The sequence below is a fragment of the Balearica regulorum genome, chromosome 2 (assembly GCF_011004875.1).
Source record: "Balearica regulorum gibbericeps isolate bBalReg1 chromosome 2, bBalReg1.pri, whole genome shotgun sequence".
Lineage (NCBI taxonomy): Eukaryota > Metazoa > Chordata > Aves > Gruiformes > Gruidae > Balearica > Balearica regulorum.
Genome location: NC_046185.1, coordinates 110339655 through 110360072, shown reverse-complemented (window position 1 = coordinate 110360072; position 20418 = coordinate 110339655). Strand labels below are relative to the sequence as shown.

At 45.1% G+C, this 20418-nt stretch overlaps 2 protein-coding genes across 3 annotated transcripts in view; one reads left to right on the top strand and one right to left on the bottom strand.

Annotated features, from left to right (window-relative positions):
* Positions 1–4240: 4240 nt before the first annotated feature.
* SEC61G (SEC61 translocon subunit gamma) overlaps positions 4241–20418 on the top strand; it is a 329059-nt gene continuing 312881 nt past the window's right edge. The window contains exon 1 of the mRNA XM_075745304.1: positions 4241–4244. The gene's annotated coding sequence lies outside the window, so the exon portion shown is untranslated. The remainder of the gene's footprint in view (positions 4245–20418) is intronic.
* Positions 14577–20418, bottom strand: part of EGFR (epidermal growth factor receptor) — a 163085-nt gene continuing 157243 nt past the window's right edge. Inside the window, exons 24-28 of one of the 2 annotated variants that reach the window (XM_075745293.1) lie at positions 18037–18134; positions 17411–17578; positions 17273–17320; positions 17067–17172; positions 14577–16030 (exon numbers count right to left, since the gene is read on the bottom strand). In XM_075745293.1, coding sequence (XP_075601408.1) covers positions 15654–16030; positions 17067–17172; positions 17273–17320; positions 17411–17578; positions 18037–18134 — 797 coding nt within the window. In that variant the 3' untranslated portion in view covers positions 14577–15653. The remainder of the gene's footprint in view (positions 16031–17066; positions 17173–17272; positions 17321–17410; positions 17579–18036; positions 18135–20418) is intronic. The other variant, XM_075745292.1, reaches the window with a different exon arrangement.

Genomic DNA, 20418 nt, shown 5'->3' with positions numbered 1-20418 from the left:
CACCAGCCCCTTTATCTCTCTTCCCTACCTGTGTGTAACATGTTTTCCTACCACCCAGGGTCCTTGGGAGGCTAAATTTGTGTCACATGCTGTGAAGCAGCCAGGGGCACCATGGAGATCTCTCCAGGATTATTTTGGGTAATCTGAATGTGCCTCCGCCACCCTCCTGCCACTCAACCAGCTTTCCCCTGCAACCAGCCTGGTGGAAATCGTCTGAGCCGGCCCAGCTACTGGCATTTGAATGGGCTCATCTCTGGCTAAATAATGATTTCAAGATTCCCAGTGAGCTGTGTTCCCTTGGGAGAAGTGACCTACTGGTCTGAACCACCTTCTATTGAAGGGAAGCGTTAGAAAAGCCAATACAATTAGCACCTGACAAGGATGCTTACAAAGATGAATTTGGGTTCAGTGCTACCTCTAATAACTATTGCCTAATTACATTTTGTTTAATTATGTATAGCTCACTGTTTCTCCCAGGAACTGCCTGGTGCCTGCCTGCCTGCCTTTTTGTGTTGGTTTCAAGTGCCCTTTGGAGGTAGCTTCACCATTGAGTAACTAAGAAGGTGTACCTTGCTGCTGCCTGCTCCGCGGTGGGGGAATGCCCCATTGGTATACAAGACTTTCTCAGCAGGCGTATCAGCATGGTTTTGCTTTGATATGAAACTGGGGAGAAAGCAGCCTGACTTTCAGGAGGAAGGCATCTGTGTGTGCTCTTGAAATGTTGTATGTTACTTACGGAGATGTGCCTTGGAGGCCTGCCTGTTGCCCTCTGTGAATACAAAAGAAAACTAAGCTCCCAAAGATCTCAGTTTTTGGCAGACAGGCATTTTGCTACTTCTGCCCACCTACACAACTGATGTCTGATGGAAGTTAGGTTTGTTGGCTTAGCACCCAAAACCCGAGAACAATTCAGAGCCTCACCTGTTTACAAGTCTATTTCAGCATCATTACTTACAGCAAAACATAGAGTGGCCCAATTTTTTTAGGCAGATCTTCACTGGATTCTGAACCAATAAAACAAGTTGTCCTGGTTTCAGCTGGGATAGAGTTAATTTTCTTACTAGTAGCTGGTGTAGTGCTGTGTTCTGGATCTAGGATGAGAATAATGTTGATAACACACTGATAGTTTGGTTGTTGTTAGGTAGTTGTAGTGTCTACACTAAGTCAAGGACTTTTCAGCTTCCCATGCAGCTCGGGAACTAGCTGAACATCAGTTGAGCAGGTGGTGAGAAGTTGTGCAGTGCATCACTTGTTTTGTATGTTCTTTTATCATTATAATTATTATCTTCCTTTTCTGTCTTATTAAACTGTCTTTATCTGAACCCATGAGTTTCACTATTTTTTTCCTGATTCTTCTCCCCATCCCACCAGGGGTGGGGAGAGTGAGTGAGCGGCTGTGTGGTGCTTAATTGCCGGCTGGGGTTAAACCACAACACAAGTACTAGAAATAATCTTGCATTAGTAAGCCCCAGGGACCAATATACTATTTTTTTAAAGTATACAGAGGCATTATTTGCATTAGGCAAGACCATGGCTTTTCTGAAACTGCCATTCACTGAAAAGAGCCTTTTTTATTTCTGCAATGGGATAAATCTGTGCTGGAGCCTCCTCATATGAAACAGAAAGGCTGGATAAAGAATTCTCCCCACCAGCAGTTTAATGATCACAAACAAAAAATGAACCTAAATCTCTTTGTCCTGGCACAGCCTATTTGCATTATTTTAAGACTATTCACAGCATCGTCTGCACAATATTGATTTTCTTACAAGACGCGAAGAAACCCAATAACTGAGCATTAGGGGAATGGAGTGCTTTACAGTAACTGCACAAGAGCTTCTGAGGGCAGGAGGATGTCACACTTGTTACGAGTTTGTCACTTGTACACTTGTCACCAAGGGGTATGGTAGTGTCCTGTGGATGCACATTGCCATGCCAGACGTCAGCTCTATTGTCCGTGCAATTGCACTGCAAGTCTGCTGAAACTAAACTGCCAAAGAGAAGGATTCATTTTCCATCAGATCAGTGCGGTGACCCTTTCCAGCAGCAGCCCGTACTTAGGTTGGGTTAAATGTACCATGAACCTGTACTCCAAACGGACTGGATAATAAATCACCTATGCAAGCTCATTTTTTCTGCTCTGTTTGCTGGGAGACCTATTTTAAAGCTATGTATGTTGTGGACAGAGTTTTTTTCTCTTCCAAGAGAGGGCACTATTAGCTTTCCTTCTGCTACTGTCAGAAGCAAGGGTAATTGTAGTATCCTTGTTAGCTGGGCACTAAGTGCCAAGCCCGAGGTACAGGCACCAGAAACTACACGGACTTTGCGAGCTCGGTTTCCTTTTGGAAATCTCAAATAGCTGCGTGTGCTTTCTACAACTGCCCCGTGGCGGGTCTGGCCGCAGGGGAGAGCACTGTGCCTGGAGGACCTCACCATCGTGCTGTGCCAGAGCTGCATCCTAGTTACATTTACACCTAACCCAGGTGCAGGTTTGACCCTGCATGGCTTGGTCTCCATGGGCAGTGGTAGAGGTCACACGTTGCTGTATTTCTTATCCATGAGCATTAAACTTACATGCAGGTCCTCTGCTTTTGATGATTCAACAGGCTCCAAGAGCTAGATGGAAACCTATATGACCAGCTGTGACCCTTATTAGCTGTGCTTTGGCTTGTTAAATGGGTGCCAGTACAAATACTGCTAAAGAAAAGCTATCTGTGAGACAAGAATAACCATCTCCTGTATCATTATCGCTCCTCTCTGAGAGTGACAGCGTCCTGTGAAGTCCAGTGCAATCCATAAGTCTCCCCACCCCTAAAAAAAAAAAAAAAAAAAAAAAGGAGAAGGAGAAAAAAGATGGAAACCAGCCCGTATGATACTGGATAAAGATGAGAAACACTTACTGTACTATTTCTGAGCTAGCTCAGTTTCACAGGGCTGTAACTCACTGAAGGCAGCAGTCCCTGGGGTTAACACATGCATTAACATTCCTTCTGCTCTCTTTAGAAAGAAAACAGTTTTTAAAGTAAAAGGCTTTCTGCAACAAGAGCGCTAGTGTTGAACTTCACACAGATGGTGCTTATTAGAGAGATTTCAATTCCCAGCAAACAATTTAAAGCACCACCTAATTCCAGCTCCTTTCTCAATTAAACAGTAACAATAATCCACATTGTGGGACTGGGGTCTTACTCCCCCACATATTAAAGTTGCCCAGAGAGGGGAACCTCAATCCATCCCACTCCTACCAGTTTGGTGCCAGTGCCAGCGATAGATGCCCAGAGCCATGAGAAGGATCGCAGGGCGGCAGGAGAGCACCTCAAGTGCAGCACAAAGGAATTCCAGCCACTCCAGCCAGTCAGTCAGCTTCATCGGGGGCCCAAATGAAATGCCTCTGTGCATACACACGTAGTGTGGGGAATAAACAAGAGGAGTTAGAGATGTGCGCACGCCTGCAGGGCTATGACCTTATTGGCATCACTAGGAACTAGCAGGGCTCACCAACAGAGCTTTAAACTAGGCTCAAAGGGGGAAGGGGATAACATTGGGCTTGCCAGCGACATGTTGTGGGACGATGTGCCCAGGTTGGAGGGATGGGGAGCTGGCGAGGGCCCTTGGCCTACTGCTCAGAGACGTGCTGGATGCACTACAGCACGCTCGAAGCCTAGAGGAGATGAGCCAGGGGCCCCGGATGCAACAGAAACCAACGGGGTAACACTGGGAAGATACATCAAAAGAATCCCAGCCACCCCAGCCAATAAGTCAGCCTCATCGGGGGCACAACTGAAATGCCTCTACGTGAATGCACGGAGCATGGGGAACAAACAAGGGGAGCTGGAGATGTGTGTGTGCCTGCAAGGCTATGACATTATTGGCATTACAGAGACGTGGTGGGATAGCTCCGATGACTGGAGTGTTGGGATGGTAGGGTACAGGCTCTTTAGGAAGGACAGGCAGGGCAGGCGAAGAGGGGGTGTCACCCTCTCTGTCAATGACCAGCTGGAGTGCATGGAGCTCCACCTGGGGATGGACGAGGAGCCGACTGAGACCTTGTGGGTCATGATTAAAGGGAGGGCTGGGGCAGGGGACATCATAGTGGGGGTCTGCTTCAGGCCACCTAACTAGGGGGACTGAGCAGATGAAGCCCTCTATAGGCAGATAGGAGCAGCCTCACGCTCACAAGCCCTGGTCCTTATGGGGGACTTCAACCACCCTGACATCTGCTGGAGGGACAGCGCAGCTGAGCGCAAGCGATCCAGGAAGTTCCTGGAATGTGTCAATGACAACTTTCTCTTCCAAGTGATAGAGGAGCCCACAAGGAGAGGTGCCATGCTGGACCTTGTTCTCCCCAATAAGGAGGGCCTGGTAGGGGACGTCAAGCTCAAGGGTAGCCTTGGCTGCAATGACCATGAAATGGTGGAATTCAGGATCCTCAGGGCAGCAAGGAGGATGCACAGCAAGCTCCCTACCCTGGACTTCAGCAGAGCAGACTTTGGCCTCTTCAGGGATCTACTTGGTAGAATACCATGGGACAAAGCCCTGGAAGGAAGAGGGGCCCAAGACAGCTGGCTAATGTTCAAGGGTCACCTCCTCCAAGCTCAGGAGCGATGCATCCCAACAAAGAGGAAGTCAAGCAAAAACACCAAGAGGCCCCCGTGGATGAACAAGGAGCTCCTGGGCAAAGTCAAACAAAAAAAGGAAGCCTACAGAGGGTGGAAGCAAGGGCAGGTAGCCTGGCAGGAATACAGAGAAACTGTCCAAGCAGCCAGGGATCGGGTTAGGAAAGCCAAAGCCCTGATAGAAATTAGTCTGGCGAGGGATGTCAAGGGCAACAAGAAAAGCTTCTATAGGTATGGTAGTGATAAGAGGAGGACAAGGTAAAATGTGGGTCCCCTCTGGAATGAAACGGGTGACCTGGTTACCCAGGATATGGAGAAGGCTGAGGTACTCAATGACTTCTTTGCCTCAGTCTTCACTGGCAAGTACTTGAGCCACACTGCCCAGGTCACAGAAGGCAGGGAACCTGAAAGTGCGCAAGTCCATGGGACCTGATGAGTTGCATCCGTGGGTCTTGAGGGAACTGGTGGATGAAGTGGCCAGGCCACTCGCCATCATATTTGAGAAGTCCTGGTAGTCTAGCGAAGTTCCCGCCGACTGGAAGAGGGGGAACATAACCCCCATTTTTAAGAAGGGTAAAAAGGAAGACCCGGGGAACTACAGGTGGGTCAGTCCCACCTCTGTGCCTGGCAAGATCATGGAGCAGATCCTCCAGTGCAGATCCTGGAGGATCTGCACATGGAAAATAAGGAGGCACGTGGAAAATAAGGAGGTGATTAGTGACAGCCAACATGGCTTCACTAAGGGCAAATCATGCCAGACAAATTTGGTGGCCTTCTAGGATGGGGTTACAGCATTGGTGGATAAGGGAAGGGCAACTGACATCATCTACCTGGACTTGTGCAAGGCATTTGACACTGTCCGACACGACATCCTTATCTCTAAATTGGAGAGATGTGGATTCGATGGATGGACCACGCGGTGGATAAGGAATTGGCTGGATGGTCGCGCTCAAAGAGTTGTGGTCAACGGCTCAATGTCCAAGTGGAGAATGGTGACGAGTGGTGTTCCTCAGGGGTCGGTACTGGGACCGGCACTGTTCAACATCTTTGTTGGCGCACGGACAGTGGAATCGAGTGCACCCTCAGCAAGTTTGCCAACAACACCAAGCTGTGTGGTGTGGTCAACACACTGGAGGGAAGGGATGCCATCCAGAGGGACCTTGAGAGGTGGGCGTGTGTGAACCACATGAAGTTCAACATGGCCAAGTGCAAGGTCCTGCATGTGGGTCGGTGCAATCCCAAGCACGACTATAAGCTGACCGAGGAATGGATTGAGAGCAGCCCCGAGGACGACTTGGGGGTATTGATTGATGAGAAGCTCAACATGAGCCAGCAGTGTGCGCTTGCAGCCCAGAAAGCCAACCGTGTCCTGGGCTGCATCAAAAGAGGCGTGACCAGCAGGTCGAGGGAGGTGATCCTGCCCCTCTACTCCGCTCTTGTGAGACCCCACCTGGAGTACTGCGTCCAGCTCTGGGGGCCCCAGTACAGGAGAGACATGGAGCTGTTGGAGAGAGTCCAGAGGAGGGCCATGAAGCTGATCAGAGGGCTGGAGCACCTCTCCTATGAGGACAGGCTGAGAGAGTTGGGATTGTTCGGCCTGGAGAAGAGAAGGCTCTGGGGAGATCTAATTGCAGCCTTCCAGTATCTGAAGGGGCCCTACAGGAAAGATGGTGAAGGACTGTCAGGGAGTGTAGTGACAGGACAAGGGGTAATGGGTTCAAGCTGAAGGAGGGTCGATTTAGATTAGATGTTAGGAAGAAATTCTTTACTGTGAGAGTGGTGGGGCACTGCAGCGTTACCCACCAGAGAGGTTGTGGGTGCCCCATCCCTGGAAGTGTTTAAGACCAGGCTGGATGAGGCTTTGGGCAACGTGGTCTAGTGGAGGGTGTCCCTGCCCATGGCAGGGGGGTTGGAACTAGATGATCTTTGAGGTCCCTTCCAACCCTAACCATTCTATGATCATGGAGATGTGGTGGGATAGCTCCTATGGCTGGAGTGTTGGAATGGAGGGATATTGGCTCTTTAGGAAGGACAGGCAGAGGAGATGAGGAGGAGTGTTGCCCGCTATGTCAATGACCAGCTGGAGTGCATGGAGCTCCATCTGGGGATGGATGAGGAGCCGACCAAGAGCTTATGGGACTGTTTACAAGGGCATGTAGTGATAGGACAAGGGGTAATGGCCTTAAGTGGAAGGAGGATAGATTTAGATTGGACATAAGGAAGAAATTCTTCACTATGAGGATGATGAGGCACTGGAACAGGTTGCCCAGAGTTGTGGATTTCCCATCGCTGGAAGTGTTCAAGGCCAGGTTGGATGGGGCTTTGGGCAACCTGGTTTAATGGACGGTGTTTGTGTCCATAAAGGGGAGTTGGAGCTGGATGATCTTTAAGGTCCCTTCCAACCCAAACCATTATATGATTCTATATATAATTACAGGGAGGTTTCAAGCAGGCCACCTCATCCTGTAGGCTGGGATAGAGGGAGGAAGCCGTCACACCACTGAGCACCCTAGGCAGGACATGTCCCTTGGCACCTGCTGTGTCAGTGACACCGCTCCTGGGGGTCTGCCATGGTTCTGGCTCAGGTGGGCACTGACATAGGAGCTGAGCCTGTCACTTACAGCAAACATAATGCAACTTTAAGGAGGCTGAGTCACCTTCTCAGCAGTTCCCAGCACCTGCCTTAGGTAATTGCAAGTTCCCTCTTTCTTGCCACACTCATGCCTGGTACAAACGCCCCTTGTCAAATGCTGCTGTAGAAGTGTTGCCCCAGTCGGCAGCCTTAGGGCAGGAATGAGCAAGGCCACCTGTGACCAGTTATCGATGAAACGTGATTGCCCCAAAGAACAACAGTGGAGCCCTTCCATGTTCAGTGCTCTAGTAGGCATGCAGGTCTGTCCCAGGTGCCATGGTAGGTGGTCCCACTATGGCTGTGGGCCTCCTCAGAGCATGTCGCTTCTTTTATTGGCTGCTTTGGAAATTTCTTATGCGAGCTGATATAATTATCGTGTGTTCAGATTAGTTCCCTAGAGGTTCGCTTTGTTGCTTTCCCGGGTCGAGTTCAGGAGCACTGAAGAGTGAGGCTTGCTTAGTGCTGCTGCCAACAATGACGGAGGATGTGGAAGAGATTTGTATTCCTTTCCTATCTTTAAATAGCAATTTTATTTATCTTATCTTAGCCTACCATATCCTGTGCAGGCCGATAGGGGGGTTAAGCTGCAGCTGTGGTTCCTTGGCTGCTTTCTCCTCTGTGTCACTTTTTATGTTTCAGTTATGTTGGCAGCACTGAGCTCGGTGGAATTTCTGAATGCCTGTCCTTCCCAAAATACCTGTGCATTTCTATACCTTCACCGTTCTTCATTTTAAGTTCCTCTGTTTTGGCGCTTGACAGTGGGATTTATCCTTATCAGTGTCCCCACCTCTCTGGGATTAGTGCAGAGGCATTGCTCTTCCTCTGTTATCCTATCTGTGAAATACGGAGAACAGCAGTTTCCTGTCTGATAAAGACTTTTGAATCTCTAAGCTCTTTTCTGATCTTCACAGAGGTGGTATATGGATGTACAACATATATTACAGTTTCCTTCTCAATATTAATACTAATTATTATTCTTCGTAATATTAATACTAACTTATATAGAATCTTCCCAGGGCAGCTGATCATCAAAGAGGGGTGAAAATCACTTGCCAAAAGAGTAAAGACTTATTTAATTACTTTTATTAAAATAAAAATATCATGCATTAATACGCATTAGACATTTCTGAGAACTGGTAATATGAAGATTAAGACTATGTCATTTCTGCATAAAATAAGTTGAGCTGGTAAAACATGCAGCCTACGTATTGGAAGGGACTGGATGGAAAGATGAAAATGAGAAAGGTGCTGTAGTGGCTTTTTTTTTCTGTGTACAAAGTTCATCTATAAAGACAAAAATTATTTAATTTAATTTACTAATCATGAAACCAGGGACTTATCCAGGCTGAATGTGTACCGACAGTTCCATCTCCTCTTTTCTTTACTATCTTGTCAACCCAGTGTATTTTGCTCTGTTACACTGAGGACCCTGTAATTCCTTTAATCTTTGCTACATGTTACACCCGTTGGATAATTAAACACCAATACTCAGGGTACCCTGGGGCTTCATTTGTCTGGCTTTGTGAACAGAATTTCTCTTTCTGTATAGTGTAGTACAACAGTTTAAGTCGCTAGCATGACTCTGGTGGAGACTTTATTTTGCCTTTCCTTACGAGGGAGCCCTGTGTTGCTGTTGCACAGCTTATAGCTATGCAATTTGTAAATGGCCAGCAGTATGGCTTTATCTGCCAAATGACACATGGATCAACTTTTGAGGGATTGCTTTGACTGTGACTCTGCTTTTGTAATAAAAGTGAAGTGAGAACCTGCCATGCATTTCAAAAGAGCACCTTTTATTAGTGCCCCGATAAGCAGCACCTGGGCTTTCATATTGCACTTCCAATGGTCACAAGTGTTATGCTGTATTATTGCTCACATTATGAAACTCCAGCACTGTGCATGCAGAGAGCCAAAGAGTCTTGGAGAGAGGAAAGGGTCCTGCTATTAGCTTCACTAAGCTCTGGATAAATCCCCAAGGTGACAACTTTTACCAGAAAAAAAAAATAATTCAAATCTAAAAGTCCATCAATAAAGAACCCTTAACGTGAGTTCTTCTCTGGCTACAAACCCTTAAAAGCTAGCCACTGATTTTTCTTCCCCCCAAGTACAACAGTACATTACAATAAAAGTTCTCCAAAAATTAAAAACAATTAAAAAGAATAATATACACCTCATTTTTATCACTCAATATACAAACAATCTTTGAACAACAGTATAAACCATTAAACCATATAAAAGTCAAGAGTTTCTTATTGTACAAATAGTGCTTTCATAGTTGAGTAACTTTACAATGCTGCGAGGGTACTGTCTGTATCTATGGATATATTACTTGACAGTTTATTGAAACCAAGACATTATACCTTATACTTGGTTGATTGCATCAATACAAAGCAGCCTAGAACAGGCAATGGATCCATAGGATCTCTGATTATTGCGAGGGATTTTCAAAAATCACTCAACATTAGCCTTGTTTTATACTCTCAGTGTAATCAAGTTAAACATCCCATTAATTTCAAGGGGAATGATATTAGGAATGGAGGATTTAAAAAGCTACCTAGGTATGTGAGCCAAGCCTCCTACCATTGTAGACAACTACTTCACTTATTCCCTTTCATAAAATATGAGGATGATGTTGATGGCAGTTGCAAATGCACATTCTTCAGCTAGCTTGTGAGAGGTAAGGAAAAGGGTCTGGATAAATTCCAGTGCAACTGGAAACGATGTACTGTATCAGCTACATAGGAACACCACCTTCAACCAGTCCAGTTGTTAGCTGCAGGTTTGATTTCTGGTTTTCACCTTATTAATCTCAAAAATCCATTACTTCAAGGCAAGAGGTACAGAGAGACTAGAATGTCCATGCTGTTGTGCATCCAGACAGCCCCATCTGCACCACGTAAGAGGATGAGTGCAAAGTTGGTCGAGCACTGGCTCTGAATCTCGGCTGAAGGCATTTTGCCTGCTGACTTCAGCAGTGCAAGAAGTGGCGTGTCTTTTGCCAGCTAGGTCTCCAGTTACCAATTTTTCCTCAGGAAACCCTTTGTTCAGATGCTGCTGAGGGTTTGCTTGACCTCCCACGGTGGTACAGCCTACTATCGTTGCGCTCTTCTCTCCCGTGTATAGGAAGGAGGGTTGCACACAGTACCTCTGACTGACCTGCAATTCTCAGTCCACATGGCCATGGTAATACAGGTGATCTGCCAAAACACGATGTCAAATGGAGGCAGGACACGTGGCAGAAAGGAAAGCCTATCACGGAAGCGCCGTGATTTCAACTCCCCCGCATAATTAAAGTAATATATAACCAAAAGTGTTATCGGTTTCAAGTCTTCCTGCCTACACACTTCCTCACATAAAAAGCAGTTATCTCATCGTGTCTCATCTTCACATCATTGTATTTTTTCCTGATACTGAGGCAAAACATCATGTATTTGTTTCTTTTTTTTTTCTTGACTGTGTCCCTGTTTAGCTATTGCATTGAGTAGACAATGAACTGAAATGGAGTAGAGGTTGTAGGTCTGGCCCTGAAGTGATACCTGGTCCTGATATTTGGTTTGGTTTTCTATGGACAGGCTTCACCCTCCTGTCAAGCCCTCCTGGCTCAGTGGAGGTCTGGCCCCGCCCCAATGAGGAGTGGAAATCTGTAGCTTTTCCCTTTAACGAGAGGCTGTGAAAGTGGTGATCAATACCCTATTCCTTTAAAGCAAGAAAACAAGACGTTACATCTTTGGTCCTAATGCAGCCCATTTGACAAGCTACTTGAAGGTGTTGTGTTTTTCTTCTGTATAAACTTTTTTTTTAATTTTTTTTTTAAATTATTTTAAAAAGGCTCCTTAAAAGTTGTATGTCAGAACAAAGAGGTAACACTTACAAAAAGAAAGCTAGAAAACGGGATCCCAATATAAAAATTAGAACCAGTGGTGATAAAATATTACAAAGCATTCTTGCTAAGTGTTATACACAGAGTCGGACATTTCATGAGTATACGGTTTCCATCAGAAAGGAGGACACAGATACCTTTTCCTACTTTGTCCTGATTCAGATGTTTTCTCACAGAGAAACGCAGGGGGAAACAAAAGCCAGAGTACCATAGTTGCTCATTTGGAGAGGCAGCGGTTGTACTAACAGAAGATGTTGAACTCTGAATCTGAAAAATGAGCACTTGTCTGGAAATGCAAAGTTTCTCCTTGGCACCCTGGAGCACCCCCAGACAGACCAAGGACACCCCAGGCACCTCTTCAAGTGCTTTGGGGTCCTGTGACATTGTTGTAGCCCTCATTGTGTCTCCCAGGGAAGAGATTCACCACATAATACATTGGTCTTTGCACAAGCAATCTCTGCAAGAGGCCATCACTTCACGCCGGTAGCAGGTACAGGAGCCACGTGTCTATTCCCACCCATACCTGCAGGAACAGTCAATGGCCTCAGTGATGTCCCTGGGCAAATTCAGCAGCTGTCTCGGGTATAGATTGGCCAGCCGCACCCCTCCCCAGGCACCACTCTCCCTACACAAGCCCCTTCCTTTCAAATAAACCACGGGACCATGTTTTCTAATGCCAGGGCTTCATGTGGCCATCTGATGATGCTGGTCATCCCCCTGAGGCATTCCAGAAACCGCCATCTATTTCCAGCTGCTCTCTCTAGAAAACTCACTGCATTGTTGCCTGACAGCTGGAAACAAAAGCAAGCCCCCAGCCTCTTGGATTAATTTACCTGACAAGACCAATTGCAACATGAAGGAACTTTCCCAAGCCAACTCCCTTTGCAGCAGAAGAAAACAACCCAAGGCCCAAATGAAGTGTGCTGACACTGTACACAGATCACTGGAAAACATTAAAGTAAGATGAAGACTCTTGACTTACATTTTCATGTACTTAGCAGTTATTAAAAGTCTTAAATTATTATTGCAAAAGCAGTTCCATATTAACTGCTTCTTTATGATTAAGAGACGCTAAGCAGTAATTTGTGAGTGGTTTTATTTTGCCTTCCATGAGAAATATAGTAAAAAGGGAAATTTTTATTTTCTCGATTGGTAAGACTCTGTCAGCTTTTAAAAGTGGCTGTGGCCTGCTACATTTCCCTATTCAGTTGCATTTTAAACCCCAGAATTTTCTACCCACACCTCCTGAGAGACAATGGTGGAACTGTCAAGTTATTTTTAGATGCTGATTTATGCAAGCTCTCCAGATGCAGTGTATTTATTTTTTCTACTATTTGTAAAAACCACAACTTTTATGTCCCATTCTGTAGCCTAAACTCCATGCAACACTGCATCAGCAAGGTTCCATGAAATGCTGCCTAACCATGTTCGCCTTTATGAGCACCTATGACCTGCACGGGCGTCCTTGCTGTTACATGGTCAGCAAGCTGCAGTGGGAAAAACAGACCATTTCAGCTGCTTATTGATTTTATTTTTTTATTTATTTTTTTTTAATCTCACTGGAAACCATTTGGTACATTGATAATGTCTGTTACCCTATGAGCATCACCCTGTGTAGCACCCGTGCCTCCAGCAACAGCCACACAGCTGCACGGTCCCACCGGCTCCTACTGCCGCTGTATCTGCCCTTGCAGGTGTTGACCACAGACTACAGCACATGGCCCTTTTTTTTTTTTTTTTTTGCTGGTTTTTGAATCATTACTGAGCTGCCGATTTACAAATCACAGCTTAGAGGATGCCTATTTACCAGAACTACTTTACGATATACGTGATGCCATCAATCTAGAATCTGTACATTTGTGTCGAGACTTTGTGGTCCTACTTCCTCTTTCCTACTTTTCTTATCAAAAAAATACATTCAAAAAGTGATGCTCTTTCAAACTTAAATTGCTTAATTTTTAGATGAATCTCCCTGTTTCTCGCAATGAGTCGCTGCTGAATCTCTCCTAAATTGTTACGGGCAAGCATATACCTCTATTAAATAATGTTCATGCTACATAATGCTGGTGATACATATTGCTACTTCTTAGTCACTTTCTTGTTTTGTCTAATAGATTAAACCAAAACATCAATATGTCTTTTTGGGCAAGTGTCAGAAAGATTCTGCAGGAGAACGTGCGCTATGTGATTTTCTAGTGTTCTGCTTGGAGGCATAACAGATTTAGCAAAGTGCAAATTATCTGTGATTTCTGTTAAGATCTTTTTTTTTCTGGTTTATATACATTCCTCCTGGGGCAGTGGGTGGAGAAAAACAGCACTGCCTGTGCGTACATGTTGCACGCTTGTGAGAGCAACACAACAAATCTGCTCTCAGGAATGCAAGGAGAAATCTGCCACTAATTGGACGTGGGAACTGAATTTTGGTTAGCGTTGTAAATACAAGCCAGTAATAATCAAAGTGAAACGTTGCATTCTCCATACTGCTGTGCCTGGGACTTGGTCATGGTGACACAGATGTACCAAACAGGACAATCTTTGGATTTTGACCCAATATATTGCTCTACCCTAGATTGCAGCGTGGCCGATGAACTACTGCAAACACACAAGCTGCTAATGCATTTTACGCCGTGTTACTTATAAAAGGGGTCATTTCACATGACCATTCTTCTCCTTTGTTCCTCAATAAATTGGTTAAAACAACATTCTGAGGATTTGCTGCTTGATCCTGGACTCCAGATGCAATACTTAAACTGAAACACATACTGATATATTCAAAACACAGTGGTGGCATAAATTTGACTATTTCTTGCTACTTAATATAGACTTCATATCCTCTGCAACTCAGCTGCTTATACTACCCTCAAGCAAGCTGCCAATGTTCAACTAGTCAAGGGCCTTTGTACCAAAATCACTAAATGTACATTTGCTTTCTGATCTAGTCGTTTGATTTAAATAGCACTGCCAAGCTGCTGGTGGGATGCATCTAAATTACTGACTAAATTCACACTTTAGGCATTTTACTCCTCCTACATTCATAAGAAATGTTAATGATGGAAGAATCTAAAATTCTGTATCACAGGCCCCTGGAAAGAGCAGCTGCTTTTGCTGCTGTGATTGATTTATCCTATGAAGCTAAAATCTTAGCCTTGCCTAGTCTGCCTATTCCACACTGATAACAGAAGATGATGCTGGGTATTTTAAAGAAGCACTAGGCAGCCCTGTGTTTCAGAAGAGGGAGCTAATATTTTCCATCACTCCAGATTATTCTTCCTTTCCTTTATTCATTCTCACTGCCCCTCCTGCATTGCCAGGATATGTAACCCCAAAGGGACAGGCGACCAGCCCCAGCCTTTGCCCCAGCATGGTGCAACAATTGGCAGTATTCTGCCTTGAAGTGAGTAAAGTGTAACACTGATATACCCCTTTTCTTTGCCAAATGTGTAAGGGAAAATGATTTCTGCTCTGAGCCCCTTTAAGAAGGGAAATAAAACTGCTTGATTAGAACTACCTGTGTTTCTTGCCCTAGTCAAGTTTAATTTAGCATAGTTCTTCCAGTCTGTCTCGTGAATGCTCCAATTTGCCACCATTTGCATTTCCTTGACATTTAATTAAAGTCTGTTAAACATTATTTGACACTTCATTTTTCAGTTATGGCAACATCTTTAACAGTTTTGTTGAAGAAGAAAGGCATTTTGACAACTCGACAGCTGCATAAGGGATCAGGAAAAAAAGTCTTGCATTTGACCATCAGAAAGCAGACTAGCGAGCACTTTATAACCATGTACAGACAATTTTGAGTTGAGTTCCTCCTGTCAGTTTTTAGCAGTAGTGGTCAATAGGTGATGCGTCATGTCATTTGGCTCCTTGTGCTAGTCTCCCCCAGAGTGATCCATTCTATACTGCCTTGGGCAGAATCTCCCACGTGTCCCCCAGATGCACTTCTCCTCTTCATGCCAAGAAGCAGTATATGGAGCCAATTTGTAAAAATCCGGTGGTTTGGAATAACTGTTTCTGTTCCAGGAGTTTTGGAAAACTATTTAGTAACATTATTTTTTTTTCCTGCTGGTGATCTGAGTACCACATAGCAGACCAGCAGTACAAGCATCTGATCTTGTAAAAGATCCAAAAATTCTGTTAGAAACGTTTATAAAAATACAGACTGTAGAAAGGAATTTGACTGTACAATGTGTACAGCTCTCAAGTTCATCCCAGAGTGGCTTCTTACCATGCTACCATTTGAAAATTAAAGGAATGCATCTGTATTTCTTCTGTCCAGGAAGATCCCACTCCATTCCCAACCTGTATCCAAGTGCAGGCTATGGGCCTAAGTTATTACGTGGAAATGGGCAAGAAAAGACCCAAACTACCATCAGATAGGCTTCGCAGTTTCAGCCCCCATGCTGAAAAGGAAAGGTGTGCTTATTGATGCAGTGCAGTCGCTGTTTGCTACGAGCAAGAGTCCGTTCTTGCAGCAGCCAGGTGAATCACCGAGAGTCTGGCGTGCCTCGCTGCAAGAAGAAGTTCTCTATGGTCATGCTGAGGCTTCAATGTATTCACTTTTTGGTGCTGCTACCCTCAAGTACTCTGGGTTCTCTGCTGCGGGAACTTTCAAAAGACCGTTAGGTTTGGTTTCCTTCGGTAAGAAGTCCTGCTGGTAGTCAGGATTGTCCAGATTTATTTGGTGGTTGCCTGCCTGGATCCAGTAAGGAGAGCTCTCAAAGACTGTCTTGGCCAGCGGAGACTGGTTGGTGTTGAGATACTCGGGGTTGTCCACAGCTGTGCTGTGCGAATTCTGGTAGCTGGAGTCCGTGGGGACCTTTGAGTTTGCTGTGAGTGAGAAGTTGTTGTAGATTGGATTCTGGACTGCTGAGGCAGATGCTTTCTTGGGCACCAACTGGTTTACATACTCTGGAATAAAAAGAAAATAAAAATGAGAAGGAATGAAAATGAAGACATACAACTAAATGCAGCCATTTGCATCACTTGAGGTGTAGTTTCAACCTAGCTGCCACTTGCTCTTTACCCACAGCATCTCATTGAACTTCCCGGAGCGGAAAAGAGCCAAAGGCAGGAACTGCCGTGCCATGGCACCAAACGCGCTACCCTGAAGTTCACCTTCAGGAATTCAGTTTGCAAAGCAGCAGAAAGACGGCTTGGACCACAAGACAGCAAGATAGCTACTGCTGATTTTAGTGACATGGGGGTAGCTATGTCCCAGATACTGTTCTGAAATTGCAGTCAGGGAGCTTTGCTGCCAGAAGCTATTTCCCGAGAAAAATGTTTAGAGATGAGGAAAATGCCTAGAAAATACAGGACTGGCAGTAACAGAGACTCCATGTTTTACTTAAATGCCATCCCTTGCAGGGCATTTCACCCTTTTTAGCTGTGACGTACTCTTGGAATGGTTGGTTGGGTGTTTTTAAGGGCATAAAGCATCACAACTGCATAACCCAGCACCAGCTCCCTCGGTGCTCACTGGCTCGCTCTCCCGACTGCCTACACTGTAAGTCCACGTGAAACTGTGAGCTGCTTTCTGTGTATCAACATCTGAAAGCAGTGAAACTGCCAGAAAGCTATTTATATTGCTTAAATGGTTTAAGGGCTGAAACCCGTTTTTGTAGAGGATATTTTCCAAAGTGTAGGGGTGGTAGAAAGCTTTAAACATATAACTACACATTCAAACTCCCCAGCCAGATGGCACACATGGCAAACATGGGGAACCTGGCTTATAGAGGAACCAAAATGAGAAGCAGCTAGAAGCTGCCAGAAAAAGTCTAGGAAAAGGATATGTGCACATGTTTCCACTCCTGTTTACCAAGCAAAAAAGGTAGGAAGCATGTGGATTGCTTCCTTTCTACAGAAAAGAGAGGACAACGATTATATTCATATCCAAATGGCTTGTGAACAAATGGCCGTGGGATGGAAACATGGGAGAGGTACTCACCTGGGGCTGGTAGGAAGCCGTCGTCTATGCTGTCCTCCAAGAAAGCGCCTGTCGGATCCGAGCTATATCTCTGGACAAAGCTGTCTTCCCTCACAGGGTGCCCCTGCTAGGTTGGATGTAGAGAAAATTAGTATTAAAGGGATTGTTTTGCAGAAGTTGATCCACATAGGAGAAACTGCTCATTTTTTAAAGGTCATCCCACTTACCCCGTTTCTGTCAATGCAGGTTGTAGCAGAGTTGTTGCTAGTAGCACTCTTAAAGGGAGAAAGAAAATACAGACATTATGAGAAGCAGTTCACTCTTAAAATTGCTTGTCATGTTTCCACATAGGAAAAATTTCATACCAATGAACTCAAGAGAGGAGTGCGGGATGTTGAGGGGCTGTTGAAAAAGCCCTGATGTGGCACAAGATACTCATCCGCGTCCACTATATCTTCCATGTCTTCTTCCTCCATCAGGGTGCGATAAAACTTGGAGTCTGTAGGGCTAGGCAGGTGCATCCTATCATCTCCCTGTGAGACAAGTCGGCGTGAGAGAGGACTCCCAGACTCCCTTCAACCCCTCATTATCCCCTTCTCTGAGAGACAAAGTAATTTAGCAAGAGGCCCGATATGCGAAATCTTGATCTGTGTGTTTAACCAAATTTACCTAGAGTTTAGGGGAATTTGAGCCTGCAATTTCTGTCTATGCTGCTGTAAAATAGCTGCATTTTTAAGAGGATCAAACTCTGTTCTCCTCTCAGGACTACAGTATGGACTGCTACTGGTCCTAGACTGGGACCATTGCTAAGAAAATAGTGACTGGTTTTGAAATTGTGTTTGTGGTTCTAGCTGAATGTGTTAAGACCTGGAGAACCATGATAAATCTAACTTTACATTATCAATATTACATGTTTTCATATGCATTACTAACCATTTTGGGCCTCTTATTAAATGCCCACCACACATCTTCCTACCATTGGGTTTAGTACCTGTATAACGAGATAGCGTGAGGGGTCACGGGCCATTTTCGAGAACTCTGCTATCAGTTCGCGGAACTTGGGACGGCTGTCTGCATCGATCATCCAGCCTGGAGGGATGACAGGGAAAGCAACGCACAAATAAAGTTATTTTGGTGATCACATACAGAGTTTAAAATATAATGTAACAGTGAACAGAACAGCACCATACACACTGTTAAGGATTTACCTGCAATGGTCCTTCATACAAAGTTCATTCACCAGCCACTGCTGTGAATTACAGCATTTAAAATGTACACCTTGGCAGTTTTGGAAAGAATGAAGGAGGTAATAAAACCCCGTGTTGGAAAAGCTCCAGGCCGAGCCTGTCTCCTCTCCTGCTGGCCTATCTCCGCTTGGGCAGGCAGGTCCCACCTGAGTGATAATAACCCATCAGTCCTCTGAGGATACCAAATGGGTGGCCAGCCTGGATCAGTACAAATTAGGCTGTTCTAAAAAAGCTCTTGAAGGAGGGGAAGCAAACTAACTTCAGTGGGCGCGTGCAGACGTATGGTGATTTGACCGTCTAGCCCTCGCTGCGCTGCTTTGTAAAATCCTGGGAAGCCTAAAGCAGAAGCTACCCTCTGTACCAGATGTCTTCTAAAATTCAAAACATCTTTGCTGGGGACACTGTGAAAGATTAACCATATAGAAGCTGTATTTAATTAGTAAACGGACTTTAACAAAAACAAGTCCTACAGCTTAGTGTGGATCAATGCTAGAAGAGATTTTGAATATAGATACCGGTGGTTTAACATGTGATATTACTTAGGAAACCCACACTTTCTGTTATCAACTAACAGATGAGCTGATGTAAAGACTCTTGTGTTTAAAATTAAAAAGAATAAAGGTCAAGCTTAGTGTGTCTGGAGGAACTCATAAGAAACAGCCTGTCCATAGTAATGGAGAAATGAAGTGATAATATGCCATCTGAAATCTGCATTAGACAAAATCTCATCATTGCCAGTGACTTTTTACCATGCTAGAAATAGGATCCCTTGCTAATTCAAGAAATCCTTTTTGGTTTTAGACAGAGTGGAGCATTTGGGAGTTTGCTGGTGTTGCAGAAGTAGCATCTACTATTTCTGAATTTATCTCTGAGTTGCATATGTTTAAATACTGCTTCTTAATTAGAAAAAGAAAAAATAATAATTGTTGTGCAATAACTTTGAACACTGCAGTTTATACTCTCTGCTTATAAAAGAGATGACTAGGAATCCTGAATTCCTTTAGACAAAATGGCATGGCTTCAACAGGGTCTGTGCTGTAGCCTGCAAACACAGGGTGACCAGAGCAGTGAAAGATGGGCAACCGAGTCCTGTGGCAGAAGAAAAGCTCACACCCCAGATCCTCATGCTCTTGCATTTAAATTCAGTGTAGCAGTATGAAAGGGGATAGGGACACTCACTGGTGGTGTTTTAAAAGCAACAAGTACCTGATTAGGTGCCTGGAAAAATGCCTGCTTTCTACATCTGGACTGACCCAAAGGAAGGGCAATGGATGGAGCTGCTGAGCTTTGTGAAGGCTCAGTCCCTGAGGACATGGTCTAGTGCAGAGCTTTTGAAGACCTGGGACATGACTGCTGCAAGCGGAGATGTTGGCAGGGCTGAGGTGTTAGTAGGGTTCAGCATTACCAAGGAGGAATTTCCAGGACACTGGTTTTGGGTCTGGGCACCTCTCAGGCTAGGTGCACACATCTGGATCTGGTTCCTGCTCGCTCAGGTGAACACAGGATCAGGGTCTCCCTGTGCGGTGCCTGTCCTGACAAAGCAACACTGCGGCACTCCAGGACTCCCCAAAAGTGCTGCACTACGGGGTGTTCATGGTAGTGTGGCTTGGGTTTCAGGAACAGGTACATTTTGCTCCTGTGATAAGGTCTTAAATGCCACCTAGTGGGCTTCTTGTCAGCATCCTCACAGACACTACTGGTAGTGAGCAGGGATGCGGCAGTCATGGTCTAGAGTAATAATCTGACATTTTAGCAGCTGATGTAGATGGAAAAGGGGTTTGGGGTTCGGAAGCCCTTTGATGTGCCCTAACAATGACCAAAAAGTACTTCAGAGACCCCCAGCTCCTGTGCTACTTTACAGTAACATCTGTGTACCCAAAAGGAGCCATCCAAAACTGAGGAAGAAATCGGATGAGGAGCTCTGGATCCTTATGTGCATCTGCCATTACGGTGGTGCCTGTACTCACAGCACTCCTTTAGTAAAAGGAGCACGTAATCCGTGTGTGTGATTGCAGGGGGAAACACATTACTGAACTAAGGGGGAGCCTGGAGGAGAAGGCAATGTTAATTTTATTTTCTAGACATACAAAACCAGAGTACCAGGTAAAGCGGGTGGTGTTACACTG